This window comes from Montipora capricornis, chromosome 1, assembly GCF_036669925.1.
Source record: "Montipora capricornis isolate CH-2021 chromosome 1, ASM3666992v2, whole genome shotgun sequence".
Classification (NCBI taxonomy): Eukaryota; Metazoa; Cnidaria; class Anthozoa; order Scleractinia; family Acroporidae; genus Montipora; species Montipora capricornis.
Window position 1 is genome coordinate 5729385 of NC_090883.1, and position 11691 is coordinate 5741075.

The 11691-nt window shown below is 41.0% G+C and overlaps 1 protein-coding gene across 1 annotated transcript; it reads left to right on the forward strand.

The window, feature by feature from the left end:
- Nucleotides 1-246: 246 nt before the first annotated feature.
- On the forward strand, nucleotides 247-813 carry LOC138055552 (uncharacterized). The gene has a single exon (XM_068901462.1). It carries the CDS (start codon nucleotides 247-249, stop codon nucleotides 811-813), a length of 567 nt encoding a protein of 188 aa, XP_068757563.1.
- Nucleotides 814-11691: the final 10878 nt, after the last annotated feature.

Consider the following 11691-nt stretch of genomic DNA (forward strand, 5'->3'; position numbering starts at 1 on the left):
GATCTCTTCTGGGTTTGTATTTATAAAGTACCAAATATGTACGAAAACCACTTTGGTGGGTGGCCTGTGGTTAATACTGCGACTGCGAGAAATTTAGCCTAAATTGTACAGAAAATCTATACACCTGCTTTGAAAAACACTTAACGGCTCTCCATTATCACTATCAGCGAAAATAATGCACAGAACATTTCATTTAGGCCCAGTTTTCGTTTTGACTAGTACTTGGCCTCCACTCGGTCATCCAAGATGGCGGCCTCTATGGGTCACTACACAAACTGTAAGTACCAAAAAATTACCGTGTTTTTCATGCAGGTTTTCTCCCTATTTACAAATGTGCCACTCGAGGAAACACTAAACATTTGTCTAGACAAATTGTATTATCTTGCTGATCCTCCGGCTTTACCCAGGGTTGTTTTACGCAAGGTATTGGAATTTGCCACCAAGAAGAGCCACTTTCTTTTTGATGATAAATACTACGACCAAATCGATGGTGTTGCCATGGGTTCACCATTGGGCCCTGTCTTAGCCAACATTTTCATGCATGCTTTTGAAGAAAAGTGGTTGCTGAACGCCAAAGTTAGTCCTTTATTTTGGAATCGTTACGTTGATGACACATTCACCATGTTTCACAACAAAGACAGTGCAAATGAGTTTTTGCACTATTTGAACGGCTGTCATCGCAATATTAAATTTACCATTGAATTTGAACATAACAATGCAATTCCGTTTTTGGACATTCTTGTCACACCTAATCAAAACAACGCTTTCACAGGCAGGGGTGCCCTTCGCTGCCAAAATGGCTTTGTTTGGTAATGGCGACATAGTAAGCAGTTCTTTAGTGTCTGACGGACAGTTGATCTTCCTTTGACCAACCAAAATCTTTGTTGCAGAACTAGTAGTCGCAGAACTAGTAGCTCACGGCGATGAACATCATCAATCAATAACTTCACAACACGATGGTTAGAAGGCAAGATAATGGGGTGTTTCTCTACTTCTGGTAGCAGCGACTTATGAATTCTTCCTCCAACACGAATAAAGCCACTAGAAGGGCACAGAAATGGGTTTAAATTTGCTAGGTTGCTGTTCTTGAAGACACCATGCTGTTTAACTGACCTAAAATATTCAGGAAAACTAGCTTCTTGTACATGGGTTATGAACCATTCTTCTGCACCTTGTATTTCTAATCCAGTCAAAGAGATGTCAATTCTTTCTTCTTCCTTCACACTTAAGTTGCAAATGAATCTTCTGATCCACGCAACAGTTCTTAAAAGCGACCATACTTGCTGAACCTTGTGAAGTCGATAACTGGTTCTTTGGGTTGCACAATGCAACTGACACTAGCTTTACTCCTTTTTTCTAGATTGACAATTTCCCTGGAAGGTTTAGCCCTTAAATCTTCCAGCCAGTCCTTTTCGGACTCTTGCAACCAAAAGGGCCCTTTCCACCACACCTGACTCTCCCTTAACTGACTTGCAGATAAGCCTCGGGTAGGTAGGCTGGATTGTGCAGTCCTGGGCAATATCTCCAATCACTGGGATCCAACCACGACTGAATCTCAATAACACGATTAGCATCAAACGGTTTCCACCGAGTGGAATGTGGCCAGCTTCTACGCAACGAAAACAAAGACCTTTGCACAATGCCATCCTGAATCTATCTTTCACTGCCAGTGACAGAAAATTAACGCATGACCTAACATGGTGATTCTTTCGACAAACACAGCACTCTTTGACTTGCATAGAAGCACATAGTGCCGAAGTAGATGATCTTCGTGGTGAACTAGAGTTGAAATTCACCTGGCTTACACACTTTGCAGTGCTTTCCTTTGCAGAGGCCTTGAGCTCCAGAGAGGGAGACTCTGGCTCGTACTACTTGTTCTAAGAAAGCAAACAATGTTTCACTTTCACCCAACCACCCAGACCGAACATACCCAACCACTTGATCATAGAATTTATGCATAGACAATGCATCATCAGAGTTCAAATGCGGTAAATGAATCAGGGATCTTATGTGTGCATCGAGGATCAATCTTGGATGACCAAACCTTTCATTCAGGGCTTCAAAAACTGGCTGGTAATTCTCTTGTACCACTGCAAATCCCTTCACTGCTTCAGCAGCTGGACCCTTTAATGATCTCATCAAGTATTCTAATTTCTGTACCTCTGCTATGGCTGAATTATCAACCACAGAGACCTTGATCGACTGGTAATAAGGTTACCAACATAAAACGTTTCCATCAAAGGTAGGCAGATCAATCTTCGTTAGCTTAACTTGTACCTGAGGGCATAACTGTGGGGTTATGGTTGCGATACTCTCCGTTTTCATCTCAGAGACAGATTTACATTCCAGATACTTTGTCATTTTAGACATGTATTCAATAACACACAATTCATAGTCATTACGACTGCTACACTCTGTGTCGATTTCTTCGTCTTCTAACAGAGTACACATTGTGGCTTGCATATCTTGTAAATCGCTCCATTTACAAGCAATATTATCTTTCAAAACCTGAATCATAGCATGATTATCCTGCACTGATAGCACTTCTTCGACAGACTTCAAAGTGTCCATTACAGACTTTCTCAAGAAATTTCGTTTCTTCTTAATAGGTTCCAACTCTTCAGACATTAGAGGAAGCTTTGAGAATATTATCTGCTAAAGACATGTTAGGTTGCAGTTTACTTTCTGAACAAGTAATGGCATCAATACCTGGCATTACAACAACAGAGGGTTAAGAGTCTTTGTGTCAAGCCTTGAATATTCTCCATCAGCAGAAACCTGCTCATATGCACTTGTCCGCCGTATTCCTTCTTTATAGGAAGTGGAATCAACACGGATTCAACAATGAATTTAACAACAGTTGATACACACTGTGTTCCACAAGAGGTTGGTGGCAACAGAAATGCAGCAGTGGTACAAGTTAATGACACATCGTTTAAAAAGGCTGCATGTCATCTTGCTGAATGGATAGAAAGACGACTGCAACAGGCTGGATTAGAAACGTGCAACACTGCATGGAAATATTATTAGATTCTTCTAGTAACTGTAAAATTGGTCCAGAATCAACAATTCCGTATATATGCTTGGAGGACGAAGAGGAGAATGATGATCTTTGTATTGCACTCGACAACTCCTTACAAGAAATGGAAAGTAGTGCGATGGATATAAAAGGAAGTCAAGGTGATGATAATATTCCGTGGGAAATTGAGGGGAAAGAAGTCAGGAACGACACATCACAAGAAAAAGGCAAATACCCGTGGAGTTGCCCTTCAGAGATGCCTCCGCCTGATAAAACAACGGAAATCTTATGGACGGCATACTTAGCGTGATTCAGACATTCTTCACTGAAACCATTTCGAAAAGATGCTATTCAAGCCATCCAATTCGCAATTCTCGCAATTCCATTATAATTCAGCCTACTGCAAGCGGGAAAAGATATGCTTTGAACTTCCCTCTATTTGACGAAAAACTCCTCACCGTAGTGGTTTGTCCAACAATTTCTTTAATTAATTCACACGTTGAAAATTTAAAGCAGAATAATATTGCTTGTTCGTCCCTTGGACCCTCGTCCGGCAGAGCTCTTCTTCAATCCTTGTCGTCTTGTGGTAAGATGAATTACCTCCTTTAATTTTTACCAGGCCTGAATACTTTACGTACAAGGTCAAAAACGAAATTCGTGAAATGAAATCTTCCCTTAGACAAGGTAAATAAAACGTTTGACAGAAGCTCTAAATTCAGGTCATGTTACGACAGCTTCAAATCTTTAAAAGATAATTTTACGGGGGTTCCAATCATGGCACTGACTGCAATGCTGACTGACTCTCGGTTAGCAAATCAAGCAACAAATTATCTTCGCTCGCCTGTTTTTATAACGGGAAGTGTCAACAAAAAGAATACTAAACTAAACGTTGAACAGTATCAAAGGGTCCTTAGGAGAGAAGGGGATGATATGTGGGATGACGTAGCAAGAAATCTAGCCAACACCATACAGGATGACTATGCCTTTGGGTACATGGATTTTAAGGTTGATGTGGAACGTCTTGCCAAGGGTTTAATAAAATCTGGATTGAAAGGCGTGAAAGTGTACCCCAGCAGGATGCCAAGTGACATGAAGGGAAGCCAAGTGACATGAAGAGAAGTCGCGTAAATCTTGTTTTGCGGATTGGGTGTCTGCGAAATATGGCAGTATTGGTACATGAGTTTGGGCACGCGGGTAGAAACAGCCAGTCTTCAGAGGGCGTAATTACGGTAAATGAAAGCGTCGACGACCAGCGTTTAATATATTGGACAAAGGAATGCTCTTGAGAAGAAATCAACGCTAAAAAATCTTGAATACGAACAGTGCTGGAAGTGGCTATATGGTCTTCAGCCTGGGACATGGCTCCGAAAAAGTCTTTAAGAGAATTTCGAGTCCACGGATATGTTTGAGCTTTCCACAAGTGGAGAATGCCGTTCCAGCTGTGAAATGTCTTCGGCCACGAAATTCAATTGCAAAGAAACAGGTGTCCTCCTGCTGAAAGCTCTCGAAGAGGTCGCAAAAATTCCTATAATTAGGTCTGGAGTGAGTGAGGACAAGGTAATATCTTGATTGCACAGTTCTAAGAGAGCTTGGATGGCCTCCTCTGATGTCCAAAAGCACTTAGACTCTTCCCACAGTTATTCCAAAGGAGCGCAAGTGGATGGTTTTCCAGTTAAAAAGGAATGGTGGTCAATCCACTTATGACAATGAGTACATTTCAGCTTTGTCAAACTTTCATTCAATATTAATCGTAAACCAAAACTTTACAAAAGCCCACGATCCTATTCTGTAACAGGAAAAAGGGTGGCCTTTCTTTCAACACCATATGACCTATTTATACGACATCCTGACATATTTGAGGAAACCACACCAAAGAGAGTAGGTTCCAGAGGACTTAATGATGGTAATGATTCTGCGTGCAGAAACAAACACTATTTACCAAAGATCAGGGAGCAATTAGCAAACTCAGGCTTGACAAACTGGTTTGATGTCAAAGAAAATTCTGCCCAAGAATATCCCGGATTCGATGCTCCGTCTGACCGATTGGGTTATCGCCCTGATGTCAAAAAAACAGAAGACTTTGGATCTTCCCAAAGACCATATTTTATGTGGGATGATTGTCAATTGACAGGGACAGGGACATCCACCCAAAAGGTGCATACAAAGATAGGCAAAGCAAAAACAGACGTATGGATCAGGCGTGCATTTTGCGAGGGCATCAAAGTTTGCACTTTTGAAGGTCGTACTTATACTGTTAGCAATCGACAAAGGCTTAGCAAATGCAGACAACATGTCAAAAAACACCCTCTAAAAGCAATGGATAATTGTCCCACTCAAATCATCTACGTCTGGTCAGTGAGCGATGATGGGAGGAGCTGGATTGGGTTCTTACCAGGGACAACGCATAACCACCCGAAAACAGCTCCTCACACCATATCACAAGCTGTAAAAGTAGACATTCAAACAGCAGTTAGAAAGGATTGCTCTCTCTCCACAAAACAGCTTCAGAAAGGATATGGCATCGGTTTTATTCCAGCTGAAAAATCGCCTGCAGCTTCCAATCCATGCAGAATTAGGCGAGACCCAAATATAATATAAGACGTATTCGGAAATATTTAACTAAAGACATAACTGAAAAACTTGTCCATGCTTTTGTGATTGGAAGAATCGACTATTGCAATAGTATTCTGTATGGGCTGCCTGAGGTACATGTAAACAAATTACAACGCGTTCAGAATTCTGCTATCAGATTGATAACATATACATCACGGATCTATCATATAACTCCAGTACTTGGTGGTCTAGCTGTCATCGCACGTAAAGGGTTTCAAGTTACGGAAAATGAAGGCTGCATGTTTTCTACGTTTGAACACTTCGATTTAACTATCACCTCTGGTAACAAGGTTTTTTCGCCTTGTGACAGTATATCAACCTCCACCGTCCAGAAAAAATGGTTTTACAGTAGAAAGGTTTTTCTCTGAATTCTCTTCGTTCTTAGAGGGGTTAACTGTTACATCCTATCAATTCCTTCTTTGTGGTGATTTTAACTTCCACATTGACGATAATGGAAACGCATACACCAAACAATTCCACGATCTTCTTTTTTCTGCTGATCTGAAACAGCATGTTAATGGCCCTACCCATCGTCTGGCTCATACTCTGGATCTTCTGATCACTCACGAGATGGATACCTTAATTTCTCATATAGGAATTCTACCAGATCCTCTCTCTGACCATCAAGTGGTCGTGTGCTTCATACATTTACCGCGGCCTCCTGCCACTCATATAACTGTTACGCGTCGCAAGACTCGTGACATTGATCTTGATGCTTTTCAGAAGGACATTTGCTCTGTCTTCTCTAAGGTTTCAGTTGATGACTTGGACGGCATGCGCCTTCTACTTAACAAGTATGCCCCAGAACAAACAAGGAATATAACCCTAAGGCCACACGCGCCCTGGTTCTCAGATGAGCTTCGAGAATTAAAACGTGTTAAAAGGTGCTGTGAAAGAAAATTTCAATCCACCAAGTTAACAATTGACAAGCAAATTTATTATCAAGCCTGCTGCAATTATAATCGCCTGCTAGAGGTTTCAAAATCCAAGTACTTGAAGGATAAATTTAGTACGTCTGACATGAAGCAACTATTCAAGCTCGTCGATGGTATGTTCAGCGTAAAGTCTGCTCCAATTTTACCGAAACATGATTCTCTTGATCACTTGGTGGAGAGTTTTAGCAACTTCTTCGAATCTAAAATCACCAATATCAGATGTTCTCTTTCTCAACAACTATTCTCTTGGCCCAAATGTGGGACTAACCCATCGTGCTCTACCTCCTTCAGTCAGTTTGATTGCATCTCTACTAATGGTCTCAAGACTATCATTCAGTCATCAAAAAGTAAAAGTTGTGCTCTCGATCCAATACCTACTTGGTTGTTAAAGGACTGTATTGATGTTCTGTTACCTATTCTAACTGATATCATGAACGCGTCTTTGGATCAGGGCATTTTTCCCTCTCTTTTCAAGAAGTCATTGGTTCACCCTCTGATTAAAAAGGATAACCTTGATGCCGACGTCTTTGCCAACTATCGCCCCATTTCCAACCTATCGTTTCTCTCTAAGACGTTAGAGAGAATAGTGGCTTCCCAGATTGAGGGTTATCTCACTACCAATGGCCTATTTCCTAAAATGCAATCGTTTACGAGACATCTGGTTTGTCTCTTCTACTGGGCAAACCTGCCCAGAGGGAAGGAGCACGAACAGGACTCGAGGTCCTATGCGAGGTGCTCCACCCTACCCTATCCAGACCAGAAAGACCAGACCACAACACCGGGAACTACATGCCCTACTCTTTACGACAAGTGTGCGGGTTCTTTTGAGTCCCACAGGGTTGTGAGACGGGACCTCCGGCTTATCGTCCTTATCCAAGAAGACTAGAGAGTCTAACCACTTGCAGATGTAATTACAGAGGCAGCACTTTCTCCTCAGTTATTTAAAGACCCTGAGTGTTGGTCCGGCTGGAGTTGAACTTACGACCTCCCACGTGACAGCCCGGTGCTCAACCAACTGAGCCACCGGTGCGCGGTTAAAACAGCGTACAGAAAGCATCATAGTACTGAAACTGCTCTTCTGCGAGTTCTTAATGATATTTATCAGGCCATCGACAATAAATGCGAAGCTGTTCTAGTGTTATTAAATCTGTCTGCTGCTTTTGACACGATAGACCACGCTATTCTTCTCGATAGGCTTCGGGATCGCTATGGCTTCTCTGGAACGGTTCTTTGTTGGATTGAATCGTACCTTAAGGATCGTCCTCAATGCATTGTCCTTGATAAGATTCCTTCTCGACCAAGATATTTGTCTTGTGGTGTCCCTTAAGGGTCTGTCCTGGGACCACTGCTATTCTCGCTTTATATCGCCCCTCTTGAAGATATCATCTCTGCACATGGACTCGACACAATGATCTATGCTGATGACACCCAGCTCTACATTTTTATGCGTGAAGGGAACCGTGTTGTTGCTTTAGAAAATATCAGTCTGTGTCTGGATGATATTATAAGTTGGAATTTATGCAATATGCTTAAATGTAATCCGTCAAAGACTGAAATTATCCATTTTTCTTCGCGTTTTTCACCTCCTAAACCAATTGCTTTGATTAAAGTTGGCCATCACTACGTTCAGCCTACCAGTGTTATCAAAAACCTTGGAGTCACGCTTGATTCGCATCTCACCTTTGTTCCTCATGTCAACAACATCTGTCGCGCTCTTTCCCATTCGTTTCATTTCATTGGCAGAATTACCAATAGTCACTGCTCGAGATCTGTCCACTGGGTCAAATGGTGGTTGAGGGAGCGAATTCTTAAGATGTTTTGTAAGGGGTTCACATTACGACATTTTGAAGACTGGGACGGTTCTGCGAATACCAACAAACCCCTAGAGTATTTGAACCGCCAGTCCATCGGTGATGGATGCAGCAATATCTCTGTTTTGATGAAAAAATTTATTTAGAAGACCCCTTGCATCCTGTCAAGATTGTGGCCTATGAACAAAACATCAACATCAGTTATGAAAGCACCAGCCAGGAAGAGAAAAGGAAGCGCTCTTGACTTAGTTTGAGAGGAACTCCTAGCTCAGAAAACGATCAAGACATTCATCTGGGCAAGACACCACCTGACAAAAGGGCTAGCCTTGATATACGTTCATCAAGGAAAAAAATGGGAGAGGCAACGGTTGGCAAGAGGGTTGAAGTGGAATACGACGAGAAAGTCGATGGAAAAGTCAAGTACCTTAGGTGGATACGTGGAACTGTCATAGAGTATGATAGATTGATAGTTTCCAGATGATGTGGATTGGATTCCTACTCTCAGAAGCAAGGATGTTAGAATCCTGGAGTAACCTTTTTCCGACTTAATTAAGGGCACAATTAACTGTTCCTGAAATTTACTACGACGTTTACGGCAAACCCCAAACCTCAGGGAGAAATTTTCGATCTAAATAAAACATGCTTAATTTCAAGCTATTTTCTGTCGCGTAGCTACAGCCGTGTATAAAATTCTCCAAAGAGCTAAGTAAGTTAAACCAAGGAAATGTTCATGTTTTTATGACAAGTCGTAGCCTTCCGTGTGCTATTTGGCTTTCAACGGATACACGGATATTTAACAATTATTCCGCAAGCACCCATTGGATAAGAGATGATAGATAGTCAACGAGGCACGTAACAGCAAATTGCCTACGATCATCTCATCCAACAAGGGCCAGTGGAATAACTGTTTTATTCAAAACGCTCACAAATTATGGATAAATCTTCCCTGCTTTATTTTGTAAACTGATGCGTGCAGTTACTGATATTTGTAGAGCATGGTAATAGCTCATATACCATGATGGCTGAGCCAATCAAAACATCCAATTATCCAGTTTTTAATAAATAGAGGATATTACACTGTGGCGAGAAGATATGAACTTTATGCTTGAGTGACAAGAACAATATCTCACGAGTGAAACATTGTTCTTACCCGGAAGGACATAAAATTCATATCTTCGTGCTAATGTGTAATTTTATTTTAATTTTTATGACAGACAGGAGTGTTTTACTCACCATTTTTCTTTCTAACACAGAGCGCAAACTTTATACAAGCTCAGTGGCAGGAGTTTCCTCAATTTTAACATTTTTTCTTCACTTGCAAGGAACTCCTTGAATAATTTTTAAGTTGTATGAAGTTTTGTTCTTCTTGTTACCATTTCCTTGCATGTTTCTCGGAGAAGGATTTTACGTCAGCTTCACACATCTCCACCAATCTACCGCTCGTCATTTTTCACTTACTATTTGCACAAAACAACCATGCAAAGGCGGAAATGACGTCATCAATATCCTCACTAGTGGGTACATGTATATGGAAAAGACGCCACTCGGGTCCCATATGTATTTTCAAATGAATTTTATGAGTGGTATATTTTCCAGTAAAACACTCATGTTTACATAATAAAAGTCTCTTTACTGTGACATGTTAAGCTTTCATGCAGTGTTTGGTAATCTTCGAGTGATATATGAAACTTACGTGTGTAAAAATAGCAGGCAACAGAAGTCTCAACATAAAAGCCAAAGTGGCGGCTTCCAGGAAATTTAGGGATGAAACTAGTTTGTATACGGAATTTCCAAAGGAAAGCAAAGGAAAGGAACTTTATTTAAGTGTCTAGTCGTTCTAGCGCTGAAGCACTAATTGGGGACACTGTAAATTGAAATTAACAATTAACACAATTCAAGTCAAAGGTTGGTTTTTGAGGAGAGAGGAAACCGGAGAACCCGGAGAAAACCTCTCGGTGCAGAGTAGAGAACCAACAAACTCAACCCACATATCACACCGAGTCTGGGAATCGAGCTAGGGCCACATTTGTGGGAAACGAGTGCCCTCACCACTGCGCCATCCCTGCACTCACTCTCGTTCTAAGATCCCATCGTTTCTCTTAGCTGGCTTGGTCTTGGCACGAGAATACGAAGCAGTCTGGAGACATTCTAGGATTTCTGGAATTCATATATGAGTCGTAAATAGTACTAAATATGGCGGTGCACACAAGCATTACATTCAAAGAGTCTCTATCCTAAGCTTTAATTAAGTAGCCTCAACTTAAAGAATGTGCCCCTTCATAACAGAAGGAAGCAAAAAGTAAACTTATAAACAAAGACACTCTAATTATTTTACTGAACGGCTTCCTGCATCGCCCATATATTTTTACTTTCGGTTCAAGATTTTATTGTTTCCAAGCTAACCAATGAAGAATTTTCTATACCTTCAGAGCCCTTTGCTTTCTCGTGCAAAGGTCTCACCTAAGATGGTATCTGGGAACAAGAAGGCAGCTAATAAAATTTACTTCTTGGCGTGCTGTTTCTAAAAGATAAGTTTGGTGACCCCCCCTTTTTTTTACGGAGATCAATTCCTTTTCCTATTTCTTACAAAAGTTGTAACTATAAGAAATATTTTTTTTTTTGTTTTCTTCCCTCGTTCTATCAATTTCCCATGAAATCATCTGAACCACTCACTCTTAAAAATCTAAGTGAAGAGACACCTAAAACAGAATAAGTTCCTTTGGTCATGGGTGGAAGTTGAAAATGCGAAGAACAGCGAGCGGGACAAAGCAACTCGGGACAGTTATTGTTTTGACTGCTTTACAGGCGATGCTACTTGATCGGACACAGATTTCACAAAATCCAACAGCAAAAAATTTGAACGAGCAGTCAATTACAACAGGGATGTTGCATATATTATTGCACAAAAAATAAATGGAATAGTAATCTTGCGGTTAGCTAATGAAATTAAAGCTTACTTGCTTAAGACAATAAAAAAATTGTCATCGTGCTCTATTTACATGTAACTCATGTGAAATTACGCTTAGTTACCTTCTGTAAGCAAGATGTTGTTTTGCTGCCTTTCCCTCCGTCTCTGAATTTCTCTTTCACGTTCCCTTTGCCAGTTTATTCTAGTCCTCTCTTGTTCTGCTTGGCAAAGTTCTTCACTACGCTACAATTTTACCTCTGCTCTCTATCCCTAACTCGATCCCTTTGGCGATCCTCTTCGATACCTCTTTGCCTGATCATTTTTGCTCTCTGCCACTCCCTTTCCCTTTGCTCATCACATAAACCCTGTCTCCTGCCTATTGCATTACTCTGCTGTTACCTGTTG

Excerpts from the sequence above, each read along its gene's own strand:
- LOC138055552 (XM_068901462.1), top strand. The coding sequence starts at position 247 with ATGGCGGCCTCTATGGGTCACTACACAAACTGTAAGTACCAAAAAATT.